The sequence below is a fragment of the Leptopilina boulardi genome, unplaced genomic scaffold, assembly GCF_019393585.1.
Source record: "Leptopilina boulardi isolate dan_hultmark-lab unplaced genomic scaffold, ZJU_Lbou_2.1 LbouV2_362, whole genome shotgun sequence".
Taxonomy (NCBI): domain Eukaryota; kingdom Metazoa; phylum Arthropoda; class Insecta; order Hymenoptera; family Figitidae; genus Leptopilina; species Leptopilina boulardi.
The window spans coordinates 299,836-317,585 of NW_026137932.1; the positions used below are offsets into that span (position 1 = coordinate 299,836).

General features: G+C 28.5%; 2 protein-coding genes across 3 annotated transcripts; both read right to left on the reverse strand.

Moving 5' to 3' along the window:
- Positions 1-116: 116 nt before the first annotated feature.
- On the reverse strand, positions 117-11,947 carry LOC127286606 (odorant receptor 22b-like). 2 transcript variants are annotated; one of them, XM_051313090.1, is made up of 11 exons: positions 11,846-11,947; positions 11,372-11,527; positions 6,484-6,603; positions 6,271-6,391; positions 5,740-6,004; positions 5,566-5,667; positions 5,405-5,495; positions 3,789-3,925; positions 3,565-3,697; positions 634-720; positions 117-547 (listed from the first exon to the last, which is right to left on the reverse strand). In XM_051313090.1, exons 2-10 carry the CDS (start codon positions 11,498-11,500, stop codon positions 667-669), a joined length of 1,152 nt encoding a protein of 383 aa, XP_051169047.1. In that variant the 5' UTR covers positions 11,501-11,527; positions 11,846-11,947; the 3' UTR covers positions 117-547; positions 634-666. The 2 variants fall into 2 exon arrangements, with proteins under 2 accessions (XP_051169047.1, XP_051169046.1); XM_051313089.1 differs by lacking the exons at positions 117-547; positions 634-720 and having other exon boundaries at positions 3,390-3,697.
- An 827-nt stretch (positions 11,948-12,774) lies between these two features.
- Positions 12,775-17,742, reverse strand: LOC127286517 (putative odorant receptor 71a). Its single transcript, XM_051312960.1, has 10 exons — positions 17,533-17,742; positions 17,308-17,452; positions 16,804-16,923; positions 16,602-16,722; positions 16,254-16,518; positions 14,541-14,654; positions 14,381-14,471; positions 13,395-13,531; positions 13,173-13,305; positions 12,775-13,101 (listed from the first exon to the last, which is right to left on the reverse strand). The coding sequence occupies exons 2-10, from the start codon at positions 17,449-17,451 to the stop codon at positions 13,048-13,050; spliced, it is 1,179 nt and encodes a 392-aa protein (XP_051168917.1). The 5' UTR covers position 17,452; positions 17,533-17,742; the 3' UTR covers positions 12,775-13,047.
- Positions 17,743-17,750: the final 8 nt, after the last annotated feature.

Genomic DNA, 17,750 nt, shown 5'->3' on the forward strand with positions numbered 1-17,750 from the left:
GCTTTATAAATCAACTACAAATAATGTAATTAGTAGATATTAGTAGACAAAAAGATGATTTCATATTGCAGTATGAATGCAATAATTCTTCTTTAAATAAAACTTACTTCGCGAACGGTAACGAAGGGGAGTTTTTACACTTTATAAACATGATTATATTCAATTATTTGAAATTTCTTTTTATGAAATCAAATTAAATCCTGTTGACTTCTATAGTTAGGCCGGCAACATTTTCAATTATTATAATTATTTATTAAAAATAATGTCATAAACGTGTCATTTCTCCTTTTTGTGAGAATGACCCTTAAATAAGAGAAAATTGTTATCAGCAACTGAAAGAAACAATTCCCTGAAATTGTGTAGTTATTGGTTTAAATTATTTAGTACTTTTAATTTTAAATTCCCATACATTTAATATGTATTAAACATACATTTAAAAACATACATTTATCTCTTTATTTATACTATTTATCTAAAAAAAATCAAAGTATAAACATAATATTAACAATTGGAGTTCAGATTGGTAATTGTCTCCTCAACCCCTCCACTGAAAAAAATAATTGTATTATAGGACCATTGAATTACGCAAAGTAGTAAAAAAATAGTCAAATCTACTAAGAATTTTTTTACTACCTAAATTTCTCTTATTGAAGTCACTTGTTCAGCTTAACTGGTCATAGAAAGTAAAACACTTAAATATGAGAAAATTGTTTTTAATATCTGAAAATAATCACCAAATTTATTTTTATTTACAGCACTAAGTATTATTATTTTGAGACGGATGCGCCCCGGGACGTAATCCCTAGTCTTGGTCTATTTGCACCTAGGTAGAATGAGCGAATAAAGAAAAAAAATTGTGTTATTTTTGTTGCGGGTAATTTTATCCAATGCTAAAACCCATAAGATTTAACACAGATTTAGGGTAAAATAGGTCGGTGAAGTTCACATCGATCATGATCATCGAAAATTTAAAATCCAAGTTACTCCATAAACACTACAAAAACTTACAAAAAACTTCAAAAAAAGATTATACTTAACAAAATTCAGTTCAACCCCAATTTCATTTAAAAAAAAAGACCCCTTGTATAACACCATATAATGACAATCTGATAAAAATTCAATTTTTCTTCGGTTCACAATTTTGCTGCAAATTCTTGCACTAAACACACCTAAAAGTGTTGAAAAAAATTGACACCCCAATAAAAGTAGGGGAAACATCCCAAAACCTACCTTTAAGACCCCATCTTTAATAATAAAAAAATTACAAAAAATTCAATTTTTCTTAGGCAGACGATTTTATTGCAAATTCTTGCACAAAATACACCGAAAAGTGTAGAAAAAAAGTGACTGCCAAATACGAGTAGAGGAAGACACCTATTACCAACCAAAATGCATTCAAAACCATAAAAAAGTTCCCAAAAAAATTCAATTTTTCTTAGGCAGACGATTTTATTACAAATTCTTGCACAAAATACACCGAAAAGTGTAAAAAAAAAAATTGACAGCCAAATACGAGTAGAGGAAGACCGCTTTTACACCCTATAAAGCGTTTTTCGTTAAAAAAAATTTTCAAAAAAAATTCAATTTTTCTTAGGCAGACCATTTTATTGCAAATTCTTGAACAAAATACACCGAAAAGTGTAGAATAAAATTGACAGCCTAATACGAGTAGGAGGAAGACCCCTTTTACACCCTATAAAGCGTTATTCGTTAAAAAAAATTTTCAAAAAAATTCAATTTTTCTTAGGCAGACGATTTTATTGCAAATTCTTGCACAAAATACACCGAAAAGTGTAGAGAAAAATTGACAGCCAAATACGAGTAGAGGAAGACACCTATTACCAACCAAATTCATCCAAAACCATAAAAAAGTTCCCAAAAAATTCTTTTTTTTTTTAGGCAGACGATTTTATTCCAAATTCTTGCACAAAATACACCTTAAAGTGTAGAAAAAAATTCACAGCCAAAAACGTTGCGTAATTTAGCTTCGTTAAATCTTCACTTTTTCACCCAACCGCGTTTAAATTGGGTCCGAGTGGAGAGAGAAAAAATACGACGATAAAAGCAAAAGCAGATTTCCATTTGGTCATACAGACTTTCGCCGGGGTCTGTGCTCTGTGGAGTGAGCGGCGCTGTGGGGATAACGTAAAGCAAAGAGCCGACCTACGACGAACGCAGCCGAATATCCACGATCGGCTCTATATCCTCGCTATTCTTACCTCTAGACTATAGTCAAATTCAAGGCTAATCACGCCTGTTTTTTGAAAAGATTTTAACATTTATTCTCTACGCGGCTACAAATTTCCACATAGAGAATGATGTATTAAGTTTCAATTAGTTAATAAACATTTTAAAAAAACATCATATTCACAAACAAATAAAATTTTTGTGACTTTTTGTAGAATTTTTAACTTTCAACTTCGACAAACTTCTCCGACTGCTTGAATATACAAACTATTTTGGCAATTGTCAATTACTGCCAGAATGTAAAATCAAGAAACAAAACATTTAGTCTCGCTTTTTGTTTGCGAGAAATGAATTTTTTAATAGAAATTTTTTAATTTTTTGGGATCTTTCCCCTACTTGTAGGGAGATGTCAATTTTTTGCAACACTTTTAGGTGTGTTTATAGTACAAGAATTTGCAAGAAAATTGTGAGCCGAAGAAAAATTGAATTTTTTTTTCAAATTGTTATTATAAGTGGTTATACTAGGGGTGTTTTTTTTTAAATGAAATTGGGTAATTTTTTTTAAGTATAATCTTTTTTTGTAGTTTTTTGTAAGTTTTTGTTGTGTTTATGGAGTAACTTGGGTTTTAAATTTTTGATGATCATAATCGATGTGAACTTCACTGACCTGGTAAAATTTGTTGCGTGTTATTTTAACACCAATTCTTGTGTTAAAAGAACACTTTGTTTTTCCTGTGGAGTGCCATTCGTTAGGTATTCACACTCTTTAGAAATGTCTAGGGAGGTCTCGTTAATTTTATAAGTTTTGTGTAAATTTTTAGTACAATGGTAATAATTGAGATTGTATATGCGTAAAACATCAAAAGGGTCAACTTTAAAAGACTGTATCTCGGAAACGATTAAAGCTATTACATTGTTCTTTTGTGCAAATTGTCAAAAATTTAGTCAGCTTTTAACATTCCTGTTGGTCAATTATTCAAAAAATCATTAGTTTCAAAGTTATGTTTGAAAATACCGGACTTTGGCTAAAATCACGAAAAAAAATGGATTTTTTACGAAAGCTATATCTCGGTTAATTTTTGAGCTACAGGGTTTTATCAAATTACTCAGAATTTTATACACTTTCTTTTTTATAATAACTATTTTTATGCTAAAATGTCATGAAAGGCGGCAATTTTCAGAAAATTGATTTTTTGCACTTATTTCTTTAAAAAAATTTAGGTTCCGCGGTTAGAAGTTGGAAATACCAAATTCAGGTACTTTATATTTTTACCATAAAATTAAAGGTTTAAGCAAAAAAAATTTGAGGTCCTGAGTTAAAGCATCTAAATATGCTAACTTGACTGGATTAATGAGAGTATTTTTGATGATTTTTACCGTGCTAAAAGTTTCCATAGACAATGTAAAAAATTTGCCACACGACAATTTAGATTCTTTGTAAGTTCTCATCATTATTAGTAATAATAATTTTCTAACTTTCACAGGCATTTTGTACCAATCAGATGCATATCTAAAAAAATACATTATTCTATTTACGTTAATATTTCGTTTATCTCATATATATAATATACTTTGAACTATACTATAAATAAATAACTTACCGATTAACGTTAATAATTAAACTATGATCCTTCAGTCTTTGTGCAGGAACACATTGATATAGAAGACGAATTATATGACCAACAGCAAAAGCAATATATTTTGTTACAATATCCATTTCACTTTTATTTAATACAATCTGGATAATAATTTTTTACTGTATATACATAATGTTTAATACACTTTAGAAGTATCACAATCTGCAAATGGTCTTTGGATTATAATCTTCGACATTTGATAAAATATAGTACATGTTATTTTTAACAGTTTATAAAATTTTTTCTTAACTGAAAACACATTACTGATGTAAAAAAGGAAAATTTAAAATTTTTTTCCTAAACCTTTTTGCAGATTGCGAAAACCTCTATGCATTTTTACGCAAAATGTACTATTATTTTTAAAAAATAGAAAAGACTAGTCTATTTATTCATAGTTTATACATTAAACGTATTTCTATTAATAAAAAGTAGTAGGAAATGTTAATTAATTAAGGGGAAATTTTTATACTTAGTATTTATAAAAGTGAAATACAATAAAAAAAAATTTGTTTTGCAGCTTAGTTTTAAACTTTTGAGGCATATAATTTTTTATTTCACAATAAAAATATAATGCTAATTTCAAATCTACAGTTAGTTTTCAAAAAATCCAAAATGGGGATCCAATATGGCGGAAAATTTTTTTAAAAATCGTTTGGTTTTCCTAGGGTAAACGTATGAATTACTGCTGATGCGCCAATTACTGCGATTTTTATAAAATTAGTAAAACTTAGTAATTGAGAACATAAAACTGTTTCAAAATGACTTATTCCAAATGATATTTGATATTATATCCACTAATGATGCATATTTCGACTATTATCAAATTATTTATTCAAGTTACAATTGAACCTATCTCAGTAATTAGAGCATGCGTATATTTTTCGCATTCTGCTATTACTGTGGTCTATCCAGTCAACCTAACCTCTAAATCAACACTTTTAGCGTTGCAGTAATTATGGTGCACATCATTCGCAGTAATTCATGCAAACTTGCAGTAATACCAGCATATGCCACTTTTAAAAAAGTTAATATTTTTAATAATATATTTGTTATTTCTTCAAGTTTAAAGTATCGTTTCTATTTTAATAGACACTAATAGTGATTTAACAAAAAGAATTTTAAATCATTATTTCATTTACACTTTTATTATTTTATCATTAAAGTCGGTCTTGGGTTGTACATCACAGTAATTGGGACATTTACTCTATCTAGAAGGTTTTTGGGACGCTGATTGAGAATCTGCACTTAATTTTCAAAAATTCAATAAGGCGTACAAAATTTTAAAAAATTGTTCGATTTTCCTAAAATTTGGCATTTATGGGGTTTTTGAAATGCTGATTAAGAACCTGCGCTTAGGTTTTAAAAATTCAAAATGGATGATCCAATATGGTGGTCAATTTAAAATCGTTCGATTTTCTTAAAATTTAGTATCTAGGGAAAATTTGTTAATAAAAAATGTAATAATCCGGATTACCAACTTGCAAAGGGTATATACAGTAATTGAATTAGCTAATTTCTATTTTCCTTTTTTTTTACATATGATTGTTAATATTTTAAGCCATTTGTTTTTTAAAACATACCATTGCTCCTAAAAATGTCATTAGTAGTACAATACATCCGTAAGTGATAAACAAACATTCTGTGAAACATAAATCGAGTTTTTCGACATACCTTTTAAAATAAAATTAATTGTTAAATATAAAACAAATGAAATATGATATTTGATAATGCAAATACTAACTCAAGTATTTTATTATGTAATAAAATGCAATCAACAACATTTTTTTGTATCATCTTCTCATCAGTTGTTTCTTTTATATTTATACTGTTCTCCAAGCGAAACCTATTATTAAAATAAAGTAACTGGTATTAAAAATACAGTTTAATAAAAATATTTTATTATTTTTTTATTTACCATAAAACACGATACATTCCACAAGCATGTTGTATAAAAGAATATAGCATAATATCAAAAATAGTGAGGGTAAAAATGGAAAAACCACCGCAAATTAAAGTTTGTACATAAGCAAACCAATAATAATCATCTCTGTCAAAAAAAATATATTCCATTTCAACAGCATAAATTTTTTGCCTTGTTTCATTGAGTGGCAAGAAATAGTCAAGAATTTGTGGCGTTAATGTTACTGTAAAAAAAAGAACTATTGACGCTGACATATAAACTGAAAAATAAAAAAAAACTCTAATTAAATAAATGAAAAAATTCTTATTTTTTACTCTGAAATAGCATCCGAGAATTTAAATTATCTTAAAGAACTTGGGATTTGATTTTTTTTTTTTTTAATAAAAACGTCCTAAAAAAATATCTGTAGAGGCTTTTGGGTTTGAATATCCAAATAATTTTTAATGGATATTCAAAGTTGTCTATATAGGATATTTCAAATATTCGACTGCTATGAGAATATAATTAAACTGTAAATTTATTTACTCATATAAATTAGATTTATAACGTTTCCCTCTTCCGTTGTTTTTTTAAGAATAAAAAATTCTTTTTTAATTGGCTCAATTTCTTTAAAGTGTTCAGAAATTTTGTCTAATAAAAATAGTATCTAAAATAGAAGAATTGAAAATATTTTTTAAGAATAATTCACATTAACATTTATGTAAAAATAAATGTTTTACACTATTATTTAATACTTACATCTGGCGTTTTGACAATGAAAAATATATATGCCACTAAAACATCAACGCACGATATACACATTGGAATGCATATAATAAATTTATGAAAATTGTCTTTTGCTACATATAATGATGACATCTGCAAAAAGAATAAAATATCCCCACACAGCACATAAAATTTTCTGAATTTGTCCTGAATATTATTTCATTGAAAGATTCGAAATATTTCAATGAAAGGTCCATGAAATTTTGATGCAAGCAATAAAATGTCCGCCTATAAGAAATATTGCAGTTCCGATTGTATGAAAAATTTCAGCGAAATGTTTAGGAAATGTGAGGATGAAAAATTACTGACATATTATTTTTTAATATTTTGCAAAATAAAAAAATGAAATATAAAGAAATTATTACACCTAAGATGCAACAAGCGAAATATGATTAATATATATATATATATATGAACAGTAAGTATAAAAATAGAATACTTAAAATAAATAAGATCTGCTCAGGTACGCAAGAATATACTATAAAAGTCAATTTGTTAGCAATTTTACTTGACTGGACTTTCAATATTCGTAATTTTTTAATTGAATTCTTAATTTACTGCATAATTATTATTATTGAAAAAAGTTTTGTTTCGCAGAATTGTCATTTGATAACATTTCTATTTTTCAGATCCCACACAGCACATTATATTTCCTAAACATTTCATGAATATTTCATTGAAAGATTTGAAATATTTCAATGCAAGGTTCATGAAATGTTGAGTAAAACAGGAAAATATCCGCCTATAAGAAATATTGCTGTGCAATTTTGATGAAATATTACACTTTCATACTCCTGCAATATTTTAATGAAATATTTCAGCAAAATTACACGGCAATATTTCTTATAGGCGGACATTTACCTAATTTCAGCAATATTTCAAGGACTTCGCATTGGAATATTTCAAAATTTCAATGAAATATTTCAGAAATATTTAGGAAATTTCATGTGCTGTATGAGGAGTATTCAAATGTTTAAAATTTAATTTGTCTAAAATTGCAAATGACGAAAGGTACATATGAACCGATCGCCGGAAAGACACGTCAATTTAAGACCAGGTCCAAGCGAAGCAGCGCCATCTACATTGATACTAAAATTTTGGAAAATTTTCAACAGCCTTTTCTTGAAAACAAGATGGTAAAATGCTTTTTTCTTTATGGATAATTGATTATTGGCAAGATATATACCAGCTAAAACTTTTTTTGAGTTAAAATAATGAAAAAAATTTCCATGTCGATAAATTAAATATGAGTACTTTTTTCACAAAAACTGTAACAGTACTTTCTCAGAAATTACAATCAAAAATGCAATTTCTATTTGGAAAATTAATAAACGCTAAAAAATACACCACCTAAGATTTACCAATCGCCACGAAAATACCAAAAAAAAATTTTATTAAATATTTAACATATTGATACTGCTTTACTGATTGTGACAGCCCTTTGGTAGATTTATGTATTTCAGGTGGTTAAAAACAGCGCCAATCTCCTCCTTTCGGCAAAACCGCGAAACGTCTGGTGACATATATAACCTGCCAAACGGCTGTCATAATGAGTAAAATATGTTATGTTAAAGATCTTTTTTTTTGTTATTTTCGTGATTGGTAAATCTTAGGTCGTGTATTTTTTAGCGTTTATTAATTTTCCAAATGGAAATTGCATTTTTGATTGTAATTTCTGAGAAAGTACTGTTACAGTTTTTGTGATAAAAGTACTCATATTTAATTTATCGACATGGAAATTTTTTTCATTATTTTAACTCAAAAAAAGTTTTAGCTGGTGTATATCTTGCCAATAATCAATTATCCATAAAGAAAAAAGTATTTTACCTTCTTGTTTTCAAGAAAAGGCTGTTGAAAATTTTCCAAAATTTTAGTTTCAATGTAGATGGCGCTGCCTCACTTGGACCTGGCCTTAAGACATTTTGAGATATGTTAAATTTAAGATTCATTTGTAAATTATAATTTATGGCATTATTATCGAAAATTTTTTTCTTTTACAAAGGTTTACTATCGATCAACTAATTTTGTCACATATTTTCACAATCACTACCACAATTTATTTCTACTATTCATTTTTTTTATTTTTCACAAATATATCAGGATGATATTGCCTAAATATGTATTTTTACCAATTTAGAAATATCTTCTTTCGATATTTCTAGAATTTTAATGAATAATCTTTTCAAAATATTTCACTTAAAAATTTGTAACATATTTCATTTTTTTTTTTTGCAAAATATTAAAAAATAATATGTCAGTAATTTTTCATCCTCTCACATTTCCTGAACATTTCGCTGAAATTTTTTGTACAATCGGAACTGCAATATTTCTTATAGGCGGACATTTCATTGCTTGCATCAAAATTTCATGGACCCTTTCATTGAAATATTTCGAATCTTTCAATGAAATATTCAAGACAAATTCAGGTAATTTTATGTGCTGTGTGGGGATCGCCCTATTGAAAATCCCCACATGGGAAACCACATGGGATCCTATGTCAAAAACTGTGTAAAACCCCATTCCCCATATGGGAAACCACATGGGATCCCATATAAAAACTCATGGGAAATTGGGACAGGAATTGGCATAGAAAAATATCAAAACGAGGTTCCTCCATGTCATTTCCTATGTCAAATCCCATGTCAAATATCATGTTAAATACCATGTTAAATACTAATTGAGATCCTTTATCACTTTTTTGAAAAATTTTCCCATGTCAAACCCCATGTCATTTCCCAAGTAAAAACCTTTATCATTTTTTTGAAAAATTTTCCCATGTCAAATCCTCTTTCGCCTTATCGAAAATACTCACATAGGAAAGCATATGGGAATCCACATGGGAAATGGAATACGATTTCATGTGCATTCTTCGAAATGATAAAACAAATAGATTTAAGCATAGGAAATCATATAAGATTTCATATAGATTCTGAAATTTCAATCTAAGATTTCACATGGATTTACATATAGGAAACGATATAGGATTTTATTTGGGAATTTTTTAGTTGGCTGCTTTATGCAGGCGGCAGATTACAAAAAAATTAATTATTTGATTAAATATCAAATAATAATACTTCAACTCATCTGAAAATAAAAAAAAGTTTACTTTACTTCTGCCTTAGACTCTCAGCTTTTATAGTATTCCAGACTGATATCAACTGTGAGAGAAAATATTTTCACCATCTGGTGGTGAAACAATGAAACTATAATGACGATCAACATCTATATTGAAATTTCCTATGTCATTTCCCATGTCATTTCCCATGTGAAATCCTCTTTAATTTTTTGGAAAAATTTTCCCATGTCATTTCCCATGTGAATTCCTTTATCATTTTTTTCAAAAAATTTTCCCATGTCATTTCCCATGTGAAATCTTTTATTATTTTTTGGAAAAATTTTCCCATATCAGTTCCCACGTCAAACCTCATGTCATTTGCCATGTGAAATCCTTTATCGTATTCCATTTCCTCTGTGGATTCCCATATGCTTTCCCATGTGGGTATTTTCGATAGGGCGAAAGAGGATTTGTCATTGGAAAATTTGTCAAAAAAATGATGAAGGATTTCACATGGGAAACGACATGGGAAAATTTTTCGAAAAAATGATAAGATTTCACATGGGAAATGACATGGGAAAATTTTTCGAATAAATGAAAGAGGATTTCACATGGGAAATGACATAGGAAATTTCAATATAGATGTTGATCGTCATTATAGTTTCATTGTTTCACCACCAGATGGTGAAAATATTTTCTCTCACAGTTGAGATCAGTCTGGAATACTATAAAAGCTGAGAGTCTAAGGCAGAAGTAAAGTAAACTTTTTTTTATTTTCAGATGAGTTGAAGTATTATTATTTGATATTTAATCAAATAATTAATTTTTTTTGTAAACTGCCGCCTGCATAAAGCAGCCAACTAAAAAATTCCCAAATAAAATCCTATATCGTTTTCTATATGTAAATCCATGTGAAATCTTAGGTTGAAATTTCAGAATCTATATGAAATCTTATATGATTTCCTATGCTTAAATCTATTTGTTTTATCATTTGGAAGAATGCACATGAAATCGTATTCCATTTCCCATATGGATTCCCATATGGTGTCCCATGTGGATTCCCATATGCTTTCCTATGTGGGTATTTTCGATAAGGCGAAAGAGGATTTGACATGGGAAAATTTTTCAAAAAAATGATAAAAGATTTCACATGGGAAATGACATTAGAAAATTTTTCAAAAAAATGATAAAGGTTTTTACTTGGGAAATGACATGGGGTTTGACATGGGAAAATTTTTCAAAAAAGTGATAAAGGATCTCAATTAGTATTTAACATGGTATTTAACATGATATTGGACATGTGATTTGACATAGGAAATGACATGGAGGAACCTCGTTTTGATATTTTCCTATGCCAATTCCTGTCCCAATTTCCCATGAGTTTTTATATGGGATCCCATGTGGTTTCCCATATGGGGAATGGGGTTTTACATAGTTTTTGACATAGGATCCCATGTGGTTTCCCATGTGGTTTCCCATGTGGGGATTTTCAATAGGGCGCTGTCCTTTTTTTTATTTACACAAATATTGTCATACTAAGGCCGCACTCTCACCTCTCAGCTGCCTGCCTGCCTGCAGGAGTTGTCATGGCAACGTGTAGGAGTAACAGAGATAGTAAATTCAAATTTGAATTTTCTCTCTCTCTTACTCCTGCACGTTGCCATGACAACTCCTGCAGGCAGCCAGAATGTGTGAGTGCGCCCTAATGTTCTTTTTTGGTAATAATTTGGATTTGTAAATTTTAATTTGAAATTTTCAACATTCGATTTCCTGTGCAATATTTGTGTGATTTATGAAATTACTTACTATTGGTAAATCTATTGATAGAAAAAGAATGAAAAATAAAATACGTAGTAGTCGATTTAAAATTTGGCTACGATAAGGCCAATGTCCTAGAGCTGTCATAAAGAATTTATTAGTATTAAAATATTCCATATTTGGAGAAAAAAATTCTAAAAAGTTCTGTAAAAAAAAGAAATACAATTTTGTTTTATGATTTCAATATTAAACTATATCCAGTGAACACACAAAAGGTTCTATGTTTCAATAACGTTTTTAGAAAGTGAATGATGCTTAAAATATACGTTTGGAAAATGTTTCATGTTCGTCAAACATTTTCGGAACATAATAACGTTCTTACAATATTTAAATATGTGAATGATAAAACAATTTTTTGCAAACTAGAAAAATTTTACTTTCTAAAAGCGATTTATAGTTATTGAAATATTGTAGGCCTTTTTTGCCCACTGATATTTGTCAATTAATTTAAAATTTTTTTACGGAGTATTAGTTTAAAAAATTTGTCTTCTTTGACTATATTTATAAAAGATGTAATTCTTGTATACAGTGGTAAAAGTTTTCTGTGCTTTCTTTCATTAGGTATCTGATGTTCTGATCGTTTAATAACTTTTCGAAGAGACCTATAGACATAGCGTTGAACTCCTTAGTTACTTAGAAATAGATATGCATTGTTAATAAGAGTTTTACTAGAAACAATTTGTTCATGCTGAAAGTCAATGTTTTATTTAGTGAGAATTGATTGCGTCCCTTATGTGTATGTCCTATGAACATAGTTTCTAGAATAATAGAGTGACAAAAGGATATAGTGAAGTTATTAAAATTTGTATATATAATTTCCTGACTTGCGCAACCATTACTTGCAGTTTTCAAGTGTTTTAGTATTCACTTGTCATTCAACCGGATAAGATTTATTTTTAGATTACTGCATTTCTCATTTTAAGATAGCTTTTTATTTTGCAGTTAAAGAATTTATTGTATAGAGTATTATTATATTTTAATATGAAAAAAAAATTGTATAATTATATATATCCAATTGCATAAATGCTGGTTAGTTTCCACTGTCCCCCACTCGCCATTTGTGATAATTCTCGTCAACTACCGCACCCTGTTCTAGTAAAAATTTAGTAACTTTTAATTTTAACAATAAAGTCACTAAATTTTTACTCGAACAGGGTGCGGTAGTTGACGAGAATTATGACAAATAGCGAGTGGGGAAAATGGAAACCAACCTACTATCCTTTCGGTTTGACGATGTTTTGAAAAATCGTGACACCACAGTTCGTGGTTATAGTGTGTTACGCCACGAACTAATAAAATTATAATAGAAGTGTCACGACTTTTCAAAATGTCGTCAAAATGAAAGGGACAACATTTATGCAATTGGGTGTAATAAAAAAATATAATTATTATTATTGTTTTATTTTGTTAATTTAGAATAATTTTAAGACATCCGAAAATTTTGTTTGAAGAACTAATGTTTTATTTAAGAAAATTTAACATATTTTTGTCAAACTTGGATTACATATACCGTATTCGGAAGCCATTGTCCCCCATCTTTTTTTTATTTACAAATATTATAATATATAATTATATAATTATATTATTATAATATATTATTATATTATTATATATCATTATTGCCATTATCTGTCCTTGAATCAAAGTATAAAATTTTATGTAACTTAATTGGTCATAGAAATTAGAACACTTAAATAGGAGAAAATCGTTTTCATCAACTAAAAAAAAATCATAAAATTAGATTTCGATGATTAGATTTTGATGTAAAATATATAATTTAAAATCTTACTGAGCTGAATGTTTCCAAAGATAATGTCAAGAATTTTCCGCACGATAGTTTAGATTCTTTATAACTTCTTATCATCATCAGCAATAATAATTTTCTTATTTTCAAAGGCATATTATTCCAATGAGAGGAATATCTATAAGGCATGTAGTTATTATTATTATTATTATTGTTAGTTTTTAAAATCGTTAAATAGAAATTTGATGTGGCATCTAATAAACTTACAGATATTCATTAACAATTATACTATGATCCTTTAGTCTTTGTGCAGGAACACAGTTGTATAGAAGATGAATTATTTGACCAATAGCAAAAGCGATATATTTTGTTGTAATATCCATTTCAGTTTTATTTAGTATAATCTAGGTATGTAATCACTAATTCAATTTTATTTATTTATATTTATTCATTTTATGAAATTTCTTTTCTCATAATTACTTTTGAGCCGAATTTTTATTTGTTCGAATTAGTATTTTGCATAATTTTCATTAAACCGATTTTCTATATTACAGAATTTTTATATAACCGAAAATTCACTTCACAGAATTTTTATTAGGTAGAATTTCATTGCATAGAATTTTCATTTTATTCTTTTAGATGAATTTTCATTTGTTCGAATTATTATTTGATATAATTTCCATATAACCGACTTTTCATACTACAGAACTTTTACTTAACCGAAAAATCATTTAACAGAATTTCTAATGGAGCGGTCACACCTCGGCTGCAGGAGCAGTTGCCCATGGCAACCGTGTAAGAGTAAGAGAGATAGAAGATTTTCCATCTCTCTTACTCTTACACGGTTGCCATTGGCAACTGCTCCTGCAGGCGAGGTGTGACCGCTCCATAATTGATAGAATTTTTATTTGCCCGAAAATGCAAATGGCCGTACATACAATCGACAGAAAGATTTCGCCGCGATTTTTAAAATCAACTAATCACAATTTTATGGATAATTTTTAATTAGTTGATTTTAAAAATCGCGCCGAAATCTTTCTGTCGATTGTTTATTCGGCCATTTGCAATTTCGGGCAAATAAAAATTGTTATGACTAATGAAAATTCGTAAAATGAAAATTCTAACGATTTTTAGAACATAATAATGCGTCCAACATATGTTTATACGTGAAACAAAATTAGCTAACTTCTGTTTTCATTTTTTTTTTTTACATATTATTGTTAATATATTAAGCCATTTGTTGTAAAACATACCATTGCTCCTTCAAATGTCATTAATAGTATTATACATCCATAAGTTAGAAATAAGCACTCTGTAAAACATGAATCGAGTCTTTCCACATACCTTTTTGAAACAAAATTTACTATTAAAAAAAGAACAAAAGAAATTTAGATTAATTATAAAAATACTAACTCAAGTATTTGATTATGTAATAAAATACAATCAACAACATTTTTGTGCATCTTCTCCTCGTGATTCATAAATTCATTTGTCTTTTCTATATTTATAATATTTTGCAAACGATACCTGTAAATAAAACATCCGTGTTATGTAAATCTTTAAATAATATGTAGATTATACTGGGTTTGAACAGAATTTAGTTAACTTTGTTTAAAAGCGAAAATTTTTCTTTGCTAATACCAGCCACACAAAAAAAAAAGTTTTGATCTGGGGGTCTAACTATGCCTACTTTATGTTTTTTGGGTCGCTGAATCCGAATTCGAGGTCCGTTTTACCCCATCAGATCAGGATTTTGAGATAACCTCAAAAAAACCAAAATGGCTAACACTTTTTCGAAAAATTCATCGCAATCGCCTGAAACTCGTTACTCGAGGGTTTTCGCAGTCGCTGATTACGAATTTGAAGTCAGTTTTCAAAAATTCAAGATGGCATCGTAACAAATTTCTTAAGTCTATCTGCCATGACGGCATTTTCCGAAAAAGTGTCCGCCATCTTGGATCCGCCATTTTGAATTTTTGAAAACTGACTTCAAATTCGTAATCAGCGACACCGAAAACCCCCGAGTAACGAGTTTCATGCGATTCCGATGAATTTTTTAAAAATGTGTTAGCCATTTTAGATCCGTCATTTTGAATTTTTGAAAACTGACATCAGATCTGTGATCAGCGACCCCAAAAACCCCCGATTAAAGAGTTTCAGATAAATCCGATGAATTTTTCGAAAAAGTGTCCGCCATATTGGTTTTTTGAGGTTATCTCAAAATCCTGATCTGATGAAGTAAAACAGACCTCGAATTCTGATTCAGCGACCCAAAAAACGTAAAGTAGGCATAGTCAGACCCCCAGATCAAAACTTTTTTTTGTGTGGCTGTGTCATCCATGAAATATGATTTTAAAAAAACCCTTGATACTGATAAATTATTAGTTTAGTTAAATTGTGCAAGAATTGAGTCCCCACTCGCCATTAGTGATAATTCTTGTCAACTACCGCACCCTGATCTAGTAAAAATTTAGTGACTTCATTGTTAAAATTAAAAGTTACTATAAAGTTACTAAATGTCCACTAGAGCAGGGTACGGTAGTTGACAAAAATTATGACAAATGGTGAGTGGGGATTTTTGCAAATGGAGATAATGGAAACCAAGTAGGGTCGTCAAGGTAACTTATAAGAGTGAGAAAAATTAAGGATGATCTTATTTCTCTCACTCTTATACGTTACCATGACAAACCCTACTTAAGGCTGGTTCCACAATGGGCTCGACGCAAGGTAAATGCAGCGTTGACGCAACGCATCCCAATGCTAATCAAATGGGGATGCTTTGCATCAACGCTGCGTTTACCTTGCGACGAGCCCATTGTAAAACTAGCCTAAGTAACTGAGCTGTGAACGTACCCTAAGCGTGACGCATGCTGTTAGTATCCTATTGTAGAAAGGCCTTAAAATATATTGAAGGAAGATTGCCATTGACGCTATTTGTGATAATTCTTGTCAACTACCGCACCCTGATCTAGTAAAAATTTAGTGACTTTATTGTTAAAATTAAAATTTACTATAAAGTCACTAAATTTTTACTAGAGCAGAGTGCAGTAGTTGACGAGAATTATGACAAATAGCGAGTAGAGACAATTGCAACCTTTTTGAATTTGTGCTAAATTTTCTATTTACCACAAAACACGATACATTCCACAAGCATGTTGTATAAAAGTATATAGCATAATATCAAAAGTATTGACGGTAATAATAGAAAATACACCGCCAATTAATGATTGTATATAAGCAAACCAATAATAATCATCTCTGTCAAAAAAAATATATTCTAATTCCACTGCATAAATTTTTTTCCGTGTTTCATTAAGTGGTAAAAAAATATCAAGAATTTGTGGTGTTAATGTTACTGTATAAAAAAAAACTATGGACGTTGACATATAAACTACAAAATAAAATATAAACTCCAATTATAATATAAATAAAATTTTAAATTATATTAATATTTTTAAATAGAATTTTATTTACTCATATAAATTAGATTTATAATTTTTCCCTCATTTGACGATTTATTTAGAATACGAAATTCTTCATCAAATGGTTCGATTTCTTTGAAATTTTCTAAAATTTTGTCTAATAAAAATAGTATCTAAAATAGAATTTAATTTTTAAAATATAATGTAATTTAAAATATATATTTAAGTAGAATACATTTTTTTTTCTCTCTTACGTCTGGTGTTTTGATAAGAAAAAATATATATGTCACTAAACAACCAATACTCGTCACACTCATTGGAATGCATATAATAAAGTTATAAAAATTGTCCCTTGCTACATATAATGCTGTCAGCTGTAAAATAAATTAAATTACTGCTACCGCACACTGCTCTAGTGAAAATTTAGTGACTTTATTGTTCAAATTCAAAGTTACTATAAAGTTACTAAATTTTCACTATAAAGCAAGGTACGGTAGTTTAACCGACATACCTAAATAAAAAATTTTAAAGGTTATGTTTATGATTGTATAAAAATTTATTTTTAAATTAAAAATAAATTCAAAATTTTTATTATAAAATCAAAATCAGTTTTTATTGAATTATAGTTGTATGTAATGAAAATCTAATGATTGATCCCTCTTTGTGTATTTTTATACTCCAAATAATCATAAACATAACCTATTATTTTTTGCTTCTTTCTTCAAAGCGTCGCGTTAAATAAAAAAAATATTACTTACTAGTGGTATATATAACGCTATACAAGAAACAAAAACAAAAGTACGTGTTACTCGATTAAAAATACGGCTCCTATAAGGCCATTGCCCTAAAGCAGTCATGAAAAATTCATTAGTTTTCAAATATTCCATTTTTTGAAAAAACATTCTGAAATTTTTACAAATTATATATTGTTTTAAAAGTTTTCAATAAAAATTTTTTTTGACTCTGCGATTTTCTATACTAACCACAACTTAGTTTTTAAAAATATAAAAAAAATATCATTTTTTCAAAATTTTATTTTTACTTTATAAATTGTGTTTGAATTTCATTTGCATAGCAAAATTTTTCTATATAAATACTGCGATAAAGAATTTCTATATGTTAACGCGATGCTTTCTTTATGCAATTTTCTGATGTTCTGACAGTGTTTAAAAAATTTTACTATAGAGAGACCTTTGTTTAT

Excerpts from the sequence above, each read along its gene's own strand:
- LOC127286606 (XM_051313089.1), bottom strand. The coding sequence starts at position 11,500 with ATGGAATATTTTAATACTAATAAATTCTTTATGACAGCTCTAGGACAT. Across the intron at positions 6,005-6,270 it reads TATAAATCTAATTTATATGA|TTTATATGTCAGCGTCAATA; the intron begins GTAAATAAATTT and ends TTTATTTTTCAG. Across the intron at positions 3,926-5,404 it reads TGACATTTTTAGGAGCAATG|ATTGTATTAAATAAAAGTGA; the intron begins GTATGTTTTAAA and ends ATTATTATCCAG.
- LOC127286517 (XM_051312960.1), bottom strand. The coding sequence starts at position 17,451 with ATGTTTTTTCAAAAAATGGAATATTTGAAAACTAATGAATTTTTCATG. Across the intron at positions 14,472-14,540 it reads TTACATAATCAAATACTTGA|GTATGTGGAAAGACTCGATT; the intron begins GTTAGTATTTTT and ends TGTTTCAAAAAG. Across the intron at positions 13,306-13,394 it reads ATAATTGTTAATGAATATCT|ATATTCCTCTCATTGGAATA; the intron begins GTAAGTTTATTA and ends CATGCCTTATAG.